The sequence below is a fragment of the Phaseolus vulgaris genome, chromosome 1 (genome assembly GCF_051622355.1).
Source record: "Phaseolus vulgaris cultivar YP4 chromosome 1, ASM5162235v1, whole genome shotgun sequence".
Classification (NCBI taxonomy): Eukaryota; Viridiplantae; Streptophyta; class Magnoliopsida; order Fabales; family Fabaceae; genus Phaseolus; species Phaseolus vulgaris.
Window position 1 is genome coordinate 2,974,498 of NC_143498.1, and position 18,321 is coordinate 2,992,818.

The following is an 18,321-nucleotide window of genomic DNA, read 5'->3' on the forward strand; positions in this document are numbered from 1 at the left end:
AGAGACAAAGGATTTTGATGATCACCATGAACATGAACATGAACAACATTATAAATCCCAGATACAAGTGAATTATGATTTCAGCTACCTCACAACAAAACAATTTCCTAATCAGTTAGTGCATGTTAGCTTCACCTTTTGGTGAAGACTTAACACGAAAACAACACTTCCCATAGCACTTTCAAAGGAACCAAATACTTGACCAATAATCTACAACTCATCATCCAACACTTTCCAACACACCCTTTTGTGGTTACAGATCTCATTACATAATCTAAGACTCTAATAATTGAAACAAACAAATCAAATTCACCCCACCTCAGTCTTAGACCGGTCTTGAGGGAAAAAATTTTGATCCCCATTTCAACCATTGATGATAAAGGCATAAACATGAAGAACAAACAGTACAATCCACAAAGCATGTCAAATCCAGCTTTGCTTGTCTGCAATCTACAAGGTAGGTCTGCACTCTATTTGATCATGTTATCTTTAATTGTTCATCTCATGTGCTGACAATTCCAGAGGCCCACGGGACGACCAATGGTGCGGAGGGGCGCAAATTTCGATACCATTCAGGATACTTATCCTTAAAGTTTAGTTTGGGTTTCTCTGCCTGTGTTCAAAATACCAAGTATGTAAACCAGAAGGGGTGAAAGGAAAAAAAAATATACACAACTAGATTAATCAATCAGAAGTCATCCTTAGAAAACTTTTAAGATAATTATCATAAAAGTTAACATACTTATCATATGAGAAAATTTACTGTGAAAAACTATTACAATATGAGTGCATTTTACTTAAATTATTTTTATTTGAAGACTAAATTGTCCAAGCACAGGTAGTAGAAAGCATTTTGTATACCCTCATTTAATCACAAATGCAATGTAAGGTGACTTTGTTGCCTTATACATCAACTACTTTAAAAGTTAAATTTATCATGGTTAACGACATAAAAGTTTACTCTGAGAGTGCATAGAAGTTAAACTTCTATTTGAAATTCAAGAGCATTTTGTAAGATCCCACTGAAAATAAAGTACCAAAGGCTATTAAGCATTATGTAAAGAGGAGAAAAGTAGTGAATCACATTCATATGTTGCAACTTACATATTTCAGCCAGCATTCCTGATATTTGTGCTGATAGATATCTGGTGAATGACACCCAAATTGTGATGGGCAATAAACCCAAATATTGCATTTCTTTTCGTCTTTTTTGGCATGTTTAGCATGGTCCAAGCAAGCCTGACAGCAATCAGCTGCACTATCTTTGTGATGAGTAAGACCCCATCTCACCGCAACGCCACCATAATCCGTATGAAGTTCGGCATTGCATTGAGGTGGAAGGGGCCTGCCAGGAAGAACTTCCTCCTCTGAAGAGAGTGTAGACTTAGTACATATAGAAATTAACTTTCTGCATGGAAAAATATGTACACATTTCCAGATTCTAACAAAGTGCACGCATGATAAGTTGTTAACAGAATCTAGTTAAACCACTTTAAGTGATGAATTATAACTGTATAAGGATTACGGCGAAACTGAAAAATTAGAAAAGATGGGGGGAAATTTTTTGACCAAACTATTACCTATCTCTGACTCGCCCTCAGGTTTGTCATTATGTTCTTCATTACCAACCTCAAATGGTATCCAAAGGCCAATTTCTTCAGAAACCACAGTCCAATCAGTCCCCAAAGCTCTTAGTAGCATTCCTGCGAAATTGAAAAAAAAATCGATACAAAGATATAAAAAGCATTCATTGGTAATGTGCAAAAAGACAAACTTCACCTAAATGTGTCAGCAACCCATTTAACTGGCAAAGCAGAGCATAATGTTTTTGTTCATACCTGCCTCTTCATGTGGAATGATTGAGTTGGAAGTCCCTTTGACAATAGCCAACTTGACTTCTTCCAATTTTTGTTTGCGCCAACTTTCAACTGCTTCTGTATAAGTTAATGTTAAAAATATATCAGCAATAAAATATCTTCCATTTTGGACAAAATTATCATTTACACAACAATTTGATTTGAAATGAACTTCAAATACAAAAGATGAACCCCATTCTAAGGCAGAATTTGACCATATGACAGTAAAAGAAATGATTAGTTATGCAATAAAATAATCAAAATACAAACATACACATATTTGGAAAAAATTATATAAAACATCTCAATACAACAAAATGAAAGATTTCCTTTTCTTATTTTTTTATTCTGGTCCAACACCAAACACTGTTGTCTATGGGTGGATACAGTAGGAAACCAAAAGGGGGGGTTTCACCTTCAACACCATGAACACAATAATTTATGAATGGATTCATCCGTACAAAATAGTATGGGAAAAGAAACAGTTATACAGGCCTCCTGCAATAAGCTATAAAATGTTTTATATCCTCCACTTCCCAAACCCCAAAAGAAATGATAGATCCAAATAGCCCAACAGTTCCAGATAAAAGCTTTGACTAAACATCCTAAAGCCAAAAACATTCACTATGTTAAGACTTAAGCACAAGAGGAAAGCTCAATCCAAAAACTAATCCATTAGGTGGAGAGTAGGCTAAAATACTACATCAAGTAGTTCATCTTACTCGATGTAAGACTAGACTACTAACATTGTCACCCCCTTTCAAAGGCTCCACTCTATCAACATTGACCTAGTGGTAACTCCCTTTTCTCTTTGACGAATTTACTCATCTACCAGTATTTAGTTTGCACCTTAATGCAGCCAACAAGTTACTCTTTCTATGACCAAACTCAACAAAAGTACAAATTATTAGGACTTAAGCACAAGAGGAGAGTCCAACCCAAAAGACTAGTCTTATTAGATGAGAGGGTCTCACGGCTTAAGTATCACATCAGGTAACTTATCCTACTCAATGTGAGTCTCCTAACATATTACCAACCTAAAAAATTTCACACCCTCCTTCACATTCTAACTACTTAGCTAATACACTTGTTCATCTCTCAACCTTTACCCGTGCATGGTGATCTTTAACTTTTGTTTCAACATTATTTCGTGGAAAGATTAAATTTAATTGAATAGCATGATCTAATCTGGTCCCAAAAAATCCCTGTTATTTACACACAACACAAGAAAACAAATTTTGAATAATTCAGTTCATCAATCATCATCATTTCTCTAAATAAAACATGAAACTACTGAATAATTTCGTTCTTTCAAAAATCAAATGCATAATGAAGTTTTTGGACATTCATTAGTGTTAAAGATGTCCCATACCAAATTATGTCCTTACCCCTTCAGCTAGATTTTAAGTTTGATATTGCATACTATCCAAATGAATAAATTCATTTTCTTAACAACTATTTTTAAAATTTTGCGTTGAGATTATCTAAACAGGTTTTCAAAGGGAGTAGAAGAGTAATTGCCAACTTCATACATTATGTTATCCTTACGTATTTGAAAAACTTTGAAAGCTATTGTCCCTTCAGGTCATAAGATGGGTCGAGCATGCAACAAATTGCCATGGCAATGTCATTTGTAACATAAGGTTAATAATTGCTTAATCATGAAACCCAATAAAATATCTAATAGTGTAGAACAACTAAATTCTCTCCCGTCCTACACAACCAATATTTGGATTAGGACCAAAATTAATAGAATCCAAATGGTCTCTTTCTAAGTTAAAGATTGAAAAAAGTAGGGGAAAAACGGATGGCGAATAATAAAATCAAAGCAATTTCCTAAGCAACGTTAAAACAGAACAAAAAATTGACAAGCATGTCTTCTAATTGTGACTTGAACCATGATTTAAAGAAAGAAATTTGTACAGTCCATCTTATATTTCAAACATCAAAATTCTAGTTTCCTCATTGAACAACAAAATACATACTATATGACTGACCAGCAAGAAACAAACATTTAAATAAAAGTAAACATCTATTAACGCATCATATCTAAGAAAATTCAAGTTTAGTCCAGAACTTTTAACATTGCAGCAGTTATACATGCAAGGGGCGATAAAAAAAACTCTATGTTTTAAGGACAGCAAAAGGACAAAACTAGTGTTTATGATCCTATTCCTCTTGCCTCACATAGCAACAACATTGATTCTAACAAGAATTTCTTATCAGCAAACGCTCACCTCGCTCCTTAGCCATGACCTGGGGGTGGGAGACATTTATGCTGCTTCCCTTCAAGCTACCTAGTTTCTGCATAACCTCATCAATTATTTTCTGTTTCAAATGCCGTGGCAACTTAACCACCACATCTTCTCTTGAAAACTCACCTTCAAATTCCTTCACCTATTTGCACAAGTTTCACAACATCAACTAGAGGTTAACTTCAGCAAAAAATGTTTGCTCAAGGCAAGGATAACAAAACGGTTCATACCAGTTTCATTAACTCAGCCGGTTTGTAATCCTTCCTGATTCGATTAGACTCTTCCATCTTTTGAATCTGATCTGGCTTATACACCACAACTGAAAACACAAACGAAATTAAGAACAAAAAGTGTTGAAAAAAGAAATTGAACATTTTCCTGTCTCGAACAAAAGACCCTTTTAGGGTGGTTCAAAATTTTCCATAAAGGATAAACTTTTTGCCACCCTTTTTTGTGTTATCAGGGAAACAGAAAGAAAAACATCCTGAAAAGATTGACATGACTTACTGTTTCGTGCAACGCTACCAGAGTAGATATAAAGAGAAGCATAGAGACAGCGAAGAGAGTAGAGAGCAACAACAATGTTGAAAAAGCAAACTAGAAGAGTTATTTTCTTGTAGGAACAATTCCAGTTCCCTCTGTTCAGAAGTTGAAGCCTCCACTCCCCTCTCGCCATTTCCCTCCCTTTCTCTTCTTTTCCCCCTCTATCCTCATCCCACCATTGCCCACTTTCTCTTTCCGAATCAAAACCAGAAAAAGGTTGCCCCTTTGGCAAGATTTCGCGACCCCAGAATCGAATTAGATCGTGAGTGCCTAGTTTTGTTGTGGGGGTTGAAGCATTGAGACAGAACCGGTCGGGTGCTAACTTACGCTTTGTGGTCAGGGAATGGTGGGAATTGGTCGGATCAGTCATTCATTTCGGTGGTTCCCCTCATCATTCATGGTGGACCTGCTGCTCCTGCTAAGGTGCACACCGATTCAAAGCACTGTGTAGTTCCTGTGCATGGCAGCTAACGTGCGCCTCTCTGTAAACATTGATGTAGTTCTGTTTCTTTCATGCTTTTCCATTTATTTTGAGCAAATCAGTTTTAATTATTATTAGATATAAAAAAAATTGTATTTGTGTTTATAGAACTGTTGTTATTGAATATAAACATCAATAAATAAAACAATTGACATCAATAGTTTATCAAAATTAATATATCCAGAAAAGTAAATAATATATTGGCTTAACTACTTGTTCTAGTTTAAATTTTTATGTGGTAATTTTTTATTTTTTAATAAATATTGTAAGCTACTTCATTTGTTTGCTTGGATGATTAATTACACATGCAGCCTAACTAAACATTAAGTAAATAATTTAAACAAAATATTAAGTGTATGTTTAATTGCCCCATCCATTTCATGGCTAATGTAATTTTCATTAACTCAAACGTTAAATTATAAAGATATACATGATTTCGGATTACTTTACAAATAATTAGTTTGAATATGTTTTTATCTGTATATGATTTCTCTGGTTTTAGTTCTTAAAATAGTTATTAGTTTTAAATATTTAACCTTTTGTAATTGTTTTCTTTTAGTCTTCATTACTAAGCTAACAAACAATAAATTAAATTTGGATATTTGGATATTTTATATGCACAATTTAATTAAGTAATATATTTATTATTTAACAAAAAATAATTAATTATATACATACATATATTAATTTTACTTTTTAAAATAATTTTTTTTTACAATTTTGTTTTATTAAAATAAACTCTTTCTTAACGAGTGTGCAATGGGCATTAAAACATGAAGAATTTAGTTACTTTCTATGTTCATCTTCATTTGATCTTGGTATTATGGTGGTAAGAAGTGACTCATTATAACTTTAAATTATATATATATATATATATATATATATTATATTTTAATTAAATATTTTATGTAATTATTGTTTTTAAGTTATACTTATATATTGGAGGATTTTTCAATATAACGGTTTTTTTTTGTTATAAACAAATTTGTTCTTATTTTATCCTTATATCAATATTTTATTTTAGTTATTTTGTTATTTTATAATTACTTAAATTTAAAAATAATAATAATAAATTTGAAAGAAACTGTTTGTTGTTCTACATTTATTTGAAAAGAATGAGTCAATTAAAATTTTGAATTGAAACGGAGTTTGATGGGTAGTTACTTTAACTCCAGGGAGGCACACTGCAAAAGAAATAAAATTTTGAGAGAAGTGTGAGAAAAAGAGATTCAAACAATCAACAAAATACATCAAAAAATGAATGTAAACCACAAAAAGGTATTTTTTATTGAACCAATGTCATTATGGTTTATTTTGTTCTCATCAATCAATACAGGTTGCATAAAGTCTTATGGTTTAATTGTTAATACTCTTCATTTTTATTTCTTGTACTCTTGTTTTTCATTCATTTTCATACAATAAGTGAAGACGAAAGAAAAAGAAGATAGAGAAGCATAATATCCCAAACTGTTACTTGAATACAAAGCATTCAGATTTTTGCACAAGTACAAAGTTATCTTGACGTCATTGTTGATGTGAGCATCAACGGGGATAATGGATGTGTTTCCAATACGATATTGTTGTAGAGAAGAAAGAAGAGATTAGAAAATACATATATTTCTTAGGATTTGTTAGTGTAGTTTCCCAAACTTATACTTTTTTTTTTCTTCATTATTATATTCATTTTTTTTAAGTTTTATATTAGTTACAATTCAAGATTAGTGATTTTTAACAACGAAGCAAATGATGTAATTGATTTAATATAATTATGTTCATTGTGTTATAAATTTAAATTTGTTTAATATATTTTTTACTTAAATTTGTATCTTATATATTTACATTATTTCATTAAGCAGGTAGCAGGTAGCAGGTAGCAGGTAGCAGGTAGCAGGTAGCAGGTAGCAGGTAGCAGGTAGCAGGTAGCAGGTAGCAGGTAGCAGGTAGCAGGTAGCAGGTAGCAGGTAGCAGGTAGCAGGTAGCAGGTAGCAGGTAGCAGGTAGCAGGTAGCAGGTAGCAGGTAGCAGGTAGCAGGTAGCAGGTAGCAGGTAGCAGGTAGCAGGTAGCAGGTAGCAGGTAGCAGGTAGCAGGTAGCAGGTAGCAGGTAGCAGGTAGCAGGTAGCAGGTAGCAGGTAGCAGGTAGCAGGTAGCAGGTAGCAGGTAGCAGGTAGCAGGTAGCAGGTAGCAGGTAGCAGGTAGCAGGTAGCAGGTAGCAGGTAGCAGGTAGCAGGTAGCAGGTAGCAGGTAGCAGGTAGCAGGTAGCAGGTAGCAGGTAGCAGGTAGCAGGTAGCAGGTAGCAGGTAGCAGGTAGCAGGTAGCAGGTAGCAGGTAGCAGGTAGCAGGTAGCAGGTAGCAGGTATGGCCAATAAAAGTGCAATATCAATTAGTATTTGCAAATAAGTGGTGGATGCTGAGGTAGAGTTGTTGCATTCACCTATGTGTGTTTATAACCAATTAGGAGATTCGTGTTTTGTCTAAACAAATTAATTGGACGATTATGTCACGGTACCTGAATTGCATACATATATTTTATTCATTAAATAAGAAAATCATATTTAAGTTCCTTGCATTCAATTGAAGATAATTTGACTATGATTCTTATTTGATGTTTCCCATATCTCTAATAATAATTTTTTTTCTCTTTACTACAATTCATTTTAATCTATACTTTTACATTCCATTTCATCCATTTTTAATTCATTTCAATTTGAGTTTACCTCAATTGTAATTTCAATTTTAACTACGCTCTATTTTTTATTATAAGTTCTTATAGCTTCAATGGTTATATTTAGATATACTTTCTCTTTACAATTTTATTGATTTTTACTTAAAAGAATTCTATTGTTCCCTTTTACAATTTTTGTCATTTATATTTTTTTGCAGTTTTACATTTATTTTATTTATAATTTCAACACTTTTACATTTTTGTCATTTATAATTTGATTAGACCCTAAATTTTTTATTGTCAAAACTACTAGATAGTCTAATAGATGATTGTCGGTTAGACAATCTGATAGTTACACTTGATTTTATAATTATTAAATTCATTTGTTTTAGTCACTGCTTTAAATTTTTAATTTGCTTTTACATTCATATTGTTGTTTAGGGTTTAAATTATAGTTTAAATTATGTTTTTACATTCATTGCTTTGTAATTTTTATTGTTTACAATTTCTGCATTTTTACTGTCATTTACTATTTATTAAATGTTAAAATTTTTATTATCAAAACTAGACAATCCATTTTTATATAATGTTATTTTTTTTATAAAACTTTTTAGATATCATTTAACTTGACATCTTCCAATAACAAAAATCTTAATCATATAAAAAAAAATATTATTAAAAAAAACTAAAATTTTGATTATCAAAACTACTAAAAAAATCCAATAAACAATTATCATTTAGAAAATATGTTAATTACATCTAATTTTTATAATTCTTCAACACATATATCAATAAATTTATATAATATTTAAATTTATTATAAAAAATTAAGCTCAATACACATCAATCAACTATTGTCACCAACCCAACAAATGAATAAATTTTTATGTGTAATTAATATGAGCTCGTAAGTTAACCAAACAAGTTAAAATACCTCAAATATTTTTTTTACTCTGTAGAAAAATGTTTTTTTTTGGATGTTTAAATTTTTTGTCGGTTTTACATTTGAAGTATTTTATAAAATACCTCAAATTTATTGTTGAATTATGAAAAAACATTTGTCAGTTATATCTAACTTTAATGGTTAAAATATGAAAAACAACATAAAAATACATATATGTGTTTTTCTATATAAAATATATCTGTTATTTTGTGGAAAAACTGCTTATTTGATGATGGTTGTTTTATACTATTTTTAATTTTGAAAAAGTGGGTATCTTATTAAAATTAAGAAAATATAACATAAAAGCAATAAAATCCGTTTGGATAAAAGGGACTTATATTAAACTAAAAAAGATTATGATAAGAGAATGAGAATAAAAACTTATAGATTTAAATACTGCATCGTAATATTATTAAAGCATTGTAAAATACGAAATAATCTCACAAATTAAATAGAGTGAGTAATTTATGCATTTACAAGTTGGTTGAGTTTTATAAAAATTATTTTAAAATGCATACTTGTGATTAATGTTTATTCTTACATAAATTTAGTCTAGTAAAAAAATACTTGTGATTAATGTTTATTCCAATTTTTAGTTATTATTCTTACAAAAACAAACATAAATATTTTAATAGTGTCGATGTAAAAGTATGAATTAAAATTACAGTTAATATATTTATTATAAAAATAATAAATTTATCATCAGTTAATTTTGATTAAAAAACCATGGATCGCTATTTTTTAAAATTAAAAAGTTTTGTCAAAACGCTAATCGGGTTATAGGAACCGTCAATGATTTAGGGAAACCCGACCCGGTGGGATCAGATGAAATATGGCGGGAAAATCGTCTAGGGCACAAGAGCATAGAGAAGAAAGAAACTGCATCATAAATTTTCGTCAACACTGTTCCCTTTACTTTGTTGATTGAAGAATGGATACCAATGACAATTGGGACGAGGACGAGGAGGAAGAGTTCGAGTTCTCAAGAAACTATTTTCTGGCGAAGGAACTTGCTTCCTCGGCCAAGAAATCGAAGCATAAGCTAACCGACATCGACGTCGTTGATGAACAGGTATTACTCCTAATTGTAATTCTTAAAGTGATGTTCCATTCCCCTGTATTTTATTCTCTCCAATCACTGCGATTTCGCAATTTACCAGGAGTTGAGGGAAGCCGCATCGCGAATTCAACCCAAGCATGAAGACGAGATCGCTCTCTTATTGGATTCCTATAAAACCATATACCCTGAATGGCTTTTGGCGCTAAGGTTCGTTTGGATGTGGTTTTATTTTATTTTTTCCAAAAGTGCATTTATTGCGCGAAGTTTGTTTTCTTATTTTCCGGTTGTTACATGGATGATTCAGGTGTGGTTTTGGGCTTCTAATGTATGGATTTGGATCTAAGAAAGCTCTGATTGAAGATTTCGCTTCGACGGCACTGACTGAGTATTCTGTAGTTGTCATTAATGGATATCTTCAATCCATTAACTTAAAACAGGTTTGGTTTTTTCTTTCCTAACTTTTTCCATTTCTATGATATGTATGATTAGAACTCTTTCTACTATGGCAAAAAAAAGGAGAAAAGTAAAAGACCGAACTTAGGCATTGTTTGTTTACTATAAAGCAGTTTTATGTGTTGTAAAAATTTTCTGTCTCTAGAGCATATTTGCAAGCGTTTTTCTCCTTAGCCGTTTTTGTTTATTTATTTCTAAATGTCTATCTCCTGAGCACTTGAGTAGAACATGTGAAGAAAACTGAAGAAGAGGATGAGGAAATATCTTCCAGTTCTGTTTTTGTTTTTTAAAATGATTTTCAAAACTTAATACATTTTGGATGGGAGATTGATTGTTAAGTAGTGTGAAATTGCTTTATATAACATTTTTTTTAAAGTGAGAATAGAATCAAACATGCCCTTAGATTTTGTTCCTCAAGCATATTCGGAACTGTTCTTCAATTATAATTTCAGTTTCACTTTGCACAATTAAAGTTTGCATTAAAAAATAAAATAGGTTACTAAGGTAAAACTCTAAATCAAATAGGAGAACAACACCAAAATCACACAAGGAACTGCATCCAAGTTTTGTCCAATAGTAAATGTTTTGTATGAAGATGATGATTGTGATGTGCTCTAAGCATGTTCTTCTCATCGTACATCACTAATCCAGTATATATTTTCTTAAAATATATTAGGCTGTGATAGCTTTAGCTGAACTTCTGTGGGACCAAATGAAAACCAAACGAAGGGTTTTATATCGGGAATCACCGAAGAGCCAGCAGCCACTGAATTCTCAATCGATGGAAGAACTTCTTACATTATTGGATCAAGCAGAAATAGATGATGTTGATTTTTTTGTTTGTGTTGTTATTCACAATATTGATGGACCTGGATTGAGGGACTCTGAAACCCAACAGTATCTTGCTCGACTAGCTGCCTGCGCACGTATTCGGATTGTTGCCACTATTGACCACATCAATGCACCACTGTGTAAGTATAATCTGCACTGTTTCTCTGTCTTTGCAGAATGTTTTATCTCTTGTAAATTGTATTTGTGATTGTTATCTTTGGATATGCCTTAAACAAATGTATAGTTATATTGTTATTTGAAGGTTTATTTTGTTCTGCTATATAATCTATTTGTGATTCATTTTGAGTGCTTGAATAGAACTTGAAGATGCAATATGAATTTGCAATTAAAGGTATAAATGGCTTTGTAAATGAAACACTATAACCTTTTTTTATCTATGCTGCACATTCTTAGAGGTCGTCTGAGTTTCTGATCATATGTATGTTTAACTGACAATAGGACTAAGTAATATCACCCTTTCATAAAGTTGAAGAATCCAAACACTTCTTGGTCATGGAACATAAAATTGAAACTACTAATAACATGCACTTCTTTGAAGTTGTTTGTAGGAAAAAGAAAACAAACAATAAATATACAACAGCATAATTACTTACAGAACAAGCATGGTCTTGTTGTGATGCTAGTGCTGATAAAAAAATAATCAGGTAAATCAAAGTAGGAGTTCACCGTATGAGGAAAAGACGGTGAAATAACTTATGGGTTTGGTCATGTGTGAAGAGACCTGCATAAATGCTAGTAAAAAGAGTTTTTTTTTTTATTGGCACTAGTAAGAAGAGTTGATCAAGTGGAGAGTAGTCCAAAATTTAGAATCAGAGGTAGTGAAGACCAAGCAAAACTCGGTAGAAACATTGAAAAGAACTTCTTAGATCTAAATGGCCTCTTTGAAGACCTGATTCTGACATAATACAAGGCTGTTGAAAGTTCTTTTTTGTTGCTTTAGCAATAGAAATGACGGATATGTGACTGAAAGGTTTTTTTGTAGTCTATGTCTATTAACAATTTCCTCTTCTGTTGGCAGTTTGGGACAAAAAGATGGCCCACACGCAGTTCAATTGGTCCTGGTATCACGTTCCTACTTTTGCCCCTTACAAGGTTGAAGGCATGTTTTATCCTCTGATTCTTGCTCATGGCAGTGCCAGCCAAACTGTCAAAACAGCCACAATAGTTTTGCTAAGTTTGACACGTAATGCTCAGAGTGTATTTAAAGTTCTTGCTGAACATCAACTCTCTCACCCAGACGAAGGCAAGTTTCTATCATCTACTTGGATTTGTTGTTCTTTTCAAATCTAAGTTGTGTTAAATATTTCATTTATTTTACAGGAATGCCAATAAGTGATCTCTACTCAGTCTGTCGAGAACGTTTCCTTGTTAGCAGTCAAGTTACGCTGAACTCTAATCTAACTGAATTTAAAGACCATGAGCTGGTCAAGATTAAAAAGCATTCTGATGGTCAAGATTGCTTGCACATCCCACTGACAGCAGAAGCACTTCAGAAAGTTGTGTTTGAGATCAATTAGTAAATTCAAAATGAAATTGGACGGGTAAGCAAACTACTTAAATGGAAAATTTCCACAATTGGATGATAAGGAAACTCTGTTTATGAATCAATGACAACCATGGAAATTTAGGTCAAATATGTCTGTGTTCTCAAATTGAGGGTTGTAGGATTCTTGACTATGACAAGTTTTAGGTGGAGAACAAAGGTGATACTCAGGATTTGTTCTTAACTACAAAGTGGGAAAATGTATAAAAGACAATGGGTTAAATAAGTTTTTTGTTATCTCCAAATCTGGTTATATTGAATGAAATTGGTACTTCCAAAAGTTTTAGTGTTTTTTATATTCATTGTTTAATAAATTGTTATTTTTAAATTAACAATATTGACATGTTAATTTTGATAATATCTCGTATATAAATAATACAGAATTTAGAGGCTAATTTAAATCCATATTAATTTTGTAGATATCATTGAAAAACAATAACAGACAATTACAGTGAAGCTATAGCCACGTTCTCTGATGTGGTGATAAGACGTGGAATTTCAAACATAACAAGAAAAAAGGAAGGGAAAAACAAGAAACGCGTCCCATTTGTCAACCATGTTGGATGGGGCAACATGTCAAGAGAATAGAGACCATGTGTTTTCCAATCCAAATCACACATAACGTGGGAGGATGTATTCATTAATGAATTATTAATTCATGTTTTTGACACGGTCCAACCAATACCCTGCATGCCAACATAATCACTGGATTTTCATGGAAGACATGGATTACCAAACTATAGTTTGCATATTAATAAGCACAAAAAACATCATTCAAGTCCTTGGTTTTGGCTTATGATGTCTCAAGGTAGCAAAAGCAATGAATGAGGTGTAGTGAGCTGTACCCAATACGCGTATTTGAAGTTTGATAGATATATTTGATGGCAACACTTGCTTGAGAAGGTGGAAGTTTACAGCTTCCAAAAAGCACGTTCAAGTCCAAGCCTTTCTGGCTTGACTAGTTGGTGGAGCATCTTATACGCCTAAAAGTAATAAAAAAGAAGAAGAATATCATAACTTTGTGCATGTATTGGGTCTACTCTCTTCTTCTCATCCTCACTATAATGCGTTACAGAAGGATGGAATCACAAAAAATAATGTTAGGAGACAATTTTATTGCATGGTAAGCAAAAAAACACTAACATTTTCTTGGTTAATAATACCTTTTCATGGATCCTATCCTAAGTTATCTGAGATGTCATTTGTATTGACAGTCTAACTGAAATGTCGATATATAAATTATGAGTATCGTCAGTTTATCTGAGATGGTTGCATTGACAGTCTAACTGAGATGTCGATATGTGAATTCTGATATGTTGGTTGATTTCATAGTGTAATATAAAATTTTATTAGAAAAATGTGAATTTTATCGGTATAAACAATAAATAATAAAAAATACTTCTTTTTATTAGAATGAAAAAAATTATAATTATTAAAATAATTTTTTATTAAATTTTATAAAAGAATGTTCAATTTCTATTAAACAATGGAAAATACTTCTTTTTATTAGGATGAAAAAAAATTATAATTATTAAAATGATTTTTTTATTGAATTTTATAAAAGAAATTAATTTTATTTACAATCAATTTAAAAACCCTACTTTTTGGGGGCACTGTCCCTCCTCTCTAAAAAGCATAGCCATGACTGTGTGAGATGAGCCATGAGAAGTTAGTTGGTAGGTATAAAATTCAGCATCAGCACCATAAACCACGACTCCCCAAAATTAGCACTATCAAAAGCATAAAGAAACTGTAATAAAAATTTAATTGGCATAAAGAATAATATTTACAAAGTTTTTTTTTAAATTATTTTGTTAAAACATGTTGTTCAGATAGAAAATTCTAAAAGTAAAATTTATAAAGTAATTTGATTATTTAAAACTAAATAAGTTTTAAAATTTTATTTGAAATTTGAAATCCTTAGTACTCCCCCTTACTTGTATTTGATAAGAGACTTAAACCATTTTAAAAATTTAAAATTGGTAACACTTAAATAACTTAGAATTGGTCTCTCTTTCTTTTTCAAATGTTTTATTCAGATAAAATAATTAAAATATCTTATTTTGATTTTTTTTTATTTAGATAAAGCAATTGAATTTTTTTAATATAAATTTAATATTAAAAATTTCTAAACAAATAAATATTAGTCTATTTAAAATACTCCAATAATATTTAGTAATTGATTTTTTAATATTAGAATATATTTAATAATTTGAAAATACAAATATTAATATTTGTTTACATTAATATTGATCATTTACAAAAGAACCACTTAGTTATACAAATCCCAATTATAAGAGGTAACATAAAAGCGAAAATAGTGGACTATAATTTAGTCCATAATTAAAATATAAATATGTTAATCAACCTTGTGGTAGATCTTTTATTCGTTTTTTATTCAATAAGTGTGTTTCATTTAATAAATTTTTAAACATCTTACTTTAATTATATATAACATGCAAGTGATACATGCACCAAAAACATATTATAATACCCATCCACTACAATAAAATCTCAATACAATTCAAAAAAATGGAATACATGCAAGTGATACATGTATTAATTTCCTCATTGATTTTTTTTGTCTTGTTTCTTTTCCCTTTCGTGTTTTCTTAACTTATTCCTAACAAAATTCACATATAACACATTAATAAATTTAATATCTATAACTACTAACTTGATTAATCTAATGCATAACTATAGATTACATGAGACTTTTATCCAAACAAGCTCATAATGACTACTAAAAGTCAACATTTCAATAGAAAAATACAAAGGGGTAACAAAACCAAATATATAAAACTATGCTTTCAGGAACAAATTACATAAAAAAACAAACAAAATAATTAACAAGTTCAACACCTTGTTAATAAATTATTTATTTTATTAAATTTATTTAAATAGTAAAATTTAGTTAAATTACGTAAATTATCTTAGTAGTTCAGTTTAAAATTTATTTGAATAATATATTTCCATTAATAATCAATAAATTAATTTTATAAAGTAAATTAATAATAATATAAAAACATATATTTTGATTTTTAAGAATAATAAATTTTAAAACATACTCAATTTCAAGAAAATTATATATATATATATATATATAAATATATATATATATATATTTAATAGAGCAGGTTTATCAATCTTTAATTTATCAAGTTAACATGTTAGGTGAAATATATTGCTGCGTTAAAACACCTAACCCAATCTTAAATGAGTTTGTCCTCTTACTTTCTTTCTTTTTTTTTACATTTATGTCACGTTTTTTTTTTATATTTTCTTAAACTTAATTTTAATCTTGACATTGTTAACTCTACTAAAATTAAGACGTCAGTTAATTGTTTTTTTTATTGATATAAATTAGAGTTTTTTTTAGATTGAGTTTGAACAATTTTTTTTTTCTTTAATCAACACATAATCTCAACTAATATCAACTAAAGTATATAACTTATGTTTTCAAATTATTAAATATTATTTAACATTAAAATATTTTTTAGCTGATGATAACTAAGATATTATATGAAAAAAATCAACAAATTTAAGCTGTCTTATTCAAATAAAATATTTCAAAGAAAAAAAATCAAATTTATTACATTCTAATTTCTTTCTAAAATTACTCACCCAAATACACTCTTACTTAATTTTTGTTAGACGTGACAGTGATTTTTCACAATAAATTATGATACTCAAGTTAAGTAATATTATCACAGGTAATAAAAGTAATGTAATTATATATTAAATATATGTTTACTTACAAGAAATCCTCTTTAAAATACAATCTAAAAGTCCAACCCGCAAATTCTGAGTTTAAACCACAACGATTAAGCTAGAACAATGCATCACTTAATTCATATTAAATTAATTTGATAAAAAATATGAAAGATGTATAAAAAAATATATAGAAACTGAAACTAATTATTTTTTATCTTATATAGTTATGCAGTCATGTTTTGCGATTTTCTACGAATAATTACTTGGTCCAAATAGTGTGACATATAACAGAAACACAAAAGCACTTGAGTCAACGCAACAACCGTGATTATTTGTGAAGAAACTTTTTTGTAATCCGGCCAAATAAACTTTTGATGTATCCATTAATACATACTTTTGGAAGAAGGTTGTGTCTTGCATGACACCCTATGCCAAATGGATTTCTGCCAAATAAGTCCTTAACTGGCGCCAATTCGGATAGAAAACCAACAAAACACAAAGCAATCAAAAGCACGTTTTCAACCCAATTTTTTTCATTTCACTTGATTATGACCAATCACGTCAGAACCGAATGTAGGACCAATTCACCGTTCAACTGTCCAAGAACTCAGTATTACAACTTACAACAATCTAAATATTTTTTTTCCTTCACTTTAATATACACATATATAAATATGTTATGTTTAGAATTAATTAAACCAAATAAGAGAGATAACAATATTTGTAAACTTAAGGACTGAATCAAAATTATGAATTTTGTAAGAATGTATATTTTTTAAAATATAAGAAAAACTAATATCACATTTATTTTCTACTGGTCGAGTCCATACAACAGTTGGAAGTTCAATACCCAGTCAGGACCGACTGACACAACTGAACTCATTATGCCTATACAAAAGATTAACAAGACTAACCAGTGGTCAAACATTAGGTAATATCCTCTTAATCATGGCCTAAAGCCTTAATTCGTTATAATAACAAATGGTTCATAATAATCATATAAATAAGCACATGTTTCGAGAATAATGTACGTTGTCATTCAGTACTAATAGTACCGAGTGTGTCGAATACCGATATCTTAATTGAGCTTTGAAATGCCTTCTGCAGGTGTCATCCAAGTTTGGAGTTTACGGGAACGAGAAGCAAAGGAGTGAAAAGAGAGTAAAGAGTCTGTTCCAAAAAAGGAGGGAGTAGTAGAAGACCAACTGAGAAAGGAGTTAATCCTTTGTTCCAACCCCGAGAACATATTTTTTTAAGAAAATGGTTAAAGACGATGTCAACTAAGGTCAATCACAAGACATGAACATAAGAAGTTTTTACTTTTTTTATTTTATTTCTACGTTACTATGTTCCACATTATAGGTATTGTCCACTTTAGAGGTCGGTGCTCCATCACGATTTTGTTATTAAAAGATGTCTCGTTGGATTGCAGGAGGAAGAAATATATATATTGTCATTGACTTAAATCTCGTTGGATTGCAGTGATGTAGGACTATATTGGTACAAAAAACAAGCATCGTCCAAGGGGAGGATTCTCCCTAATTGAGGGGCTAAGGAACCTTTTTGGCCCCACAGTGGACATCATTGTTCTGATCTCAAGGAGATAGCATCGTAAGGGTCAATCACTGCATCCGAAGTATTGTCCGTTTTAGAGGTCAGTGTTCTGTCCCGATTTTATCCTTAAAAAGCGTCTCCATGGGTTGGAGGAGAAATGAATATATAAAATGTCCTTAGTCTTAATTTTTCTGAGTAATGTAAGACTATATTAATATCGGAAACCCAAAATATATATATTAAAATTAAAATAATAAATAAAATAAATTGTTTTGAAGAATTAAAAATGATATTTGGCAAGTGCGGGGTGTGAAGGGTGGAGGAGAAAATGAATACTCCCTTATAGGCTAGCTGGCTGACAGAGCCGAGCCAAGTGAAAACGAAGCGTTTTTGCCACGTCATAGC

General features: G+C 30.8%; 2 protein-coding genes across 3 annotated transcripts; one reads left to right on the forward strand and one right to left on the reverse strand.

Annotated features, from left to right (window-relative positions):
* LOC137816481 (uncharacterized) lies at positions 1 to 5,205 on the reverse strand. The gene is made up of 7 exons (XM_068619630.2): positions 4,619 to 5,205; positions 4,342 to 4,430; positions 4,094 to 4,253; positions 1,839 to 1,934; positions 1,581 to 1,703; positions 1,105 to 1,367; positions 1 to 613 (listed from the first exon to the last, which is right to left on the reverse strand). The coding sequence occupies exons 1-7, from the start codon at positions 5,022 to 5,024 to the stop codon at positions 503 to 505; spliced, it is 1,248 nt and encodes a 415-aa protein (XP_068475731.1). The 5' UTR covers positions 5,025 to 5,205; the 3' UTR covers positions 1 to 502.
* Positions 5,206 to 9,547: 4,342 nt separating this feature from the next.
* On the forward strand, positions 9,548 to 13,672 carry ORC2 (origin recognition complex second largest subunit 2). 2 transcript variants are annotated; one of them, XM_068619640.2, is made up of 7 exons: positions 9,550 to 9,812; positions 9,901 to 10,007; positions 10,105 to 10,237; positions 10,930 to 11,224; positions 12,124 to 12,348; positions 12,426 to 12,646; positions 13,068 to 13,672. In XM_068619640.2, exons 1-6 carry the CDS (start codon positions 9,672 to 9,674, stop codon positions 12,620 to 12,622), a joined length of 1,098 nt encoding a protein of 365 aa, XP_068475741.1. In that variant the 5' UTR covers positions 9,550 to 9,671; the 3' UTR covers positions 12,623 to 12,646; positions 13,068 to 13,672. The 2 variants fall into 2 exon arrangements, with proteins under 2 accessions (XP_068475740.1, XP_068475741.1); XM_068619639.2 differs by lacking the exon at positions 13,068 to 13,672 and having other exon boundaries at positions 9,548 to 9,812; positions 12,426 to 12,928.
* The last annotated feature ends 4,649 nt before the right edge of the window (positions 13,673 to 18,321 follow it).

What these genes read in the sequence shown, in the direction of transcription:
- LOC137816481 (XM_068619630.2), bottom strand. Translation starts at nt 5,024, where the DNA reads ATGACTGATCCGACCAATTCCCACCATTCCCTGACCACAAAGCGTAAG. An exon ending in GGTCATGGCTAAGGAGCGAG is followed by an intron (nt 1,935 to 4,093) that starts GTGAGCGTTTGC and finishes TAACTTATACAG; the next exon opens with AAGCAGTTGAAAGTTGGCGC. An exon ending in CATTCCACATGAAGAGGCAG is followed by an intron (nt 1,704 to 1,838) that starts GTATGAACAAAA and finishes TCAATTTCGCAG; the next exon opens with GAATGCTACTAAGAGCTTTG.
- ORC2 (XM_068619639.2), top strand. Translation starts at nt 9,672, where the DNA reads ATGGATACCAATGACAATTGGGACGAGGACGAGGAGGAAGAGTTCGAG. An exon ending in GAATGGCTTTTGGCGCTAAG is followed by an intron (nt 10,008 to 10,104) that starts GTTCGTTTGGAT and finishes TGGATGATTCAG; the next exon opens with GTGTGGTTTTGGGCTTCTAA. An exon ending in CCACATCAATGCACCACTGT is followed by an intron (nt 11,225 to 12,123) that starts GTAAGTATAATC and finishes TTCTGTTGGCAG; the next exon opens with TTTGGGACAAAAAGATGGCC.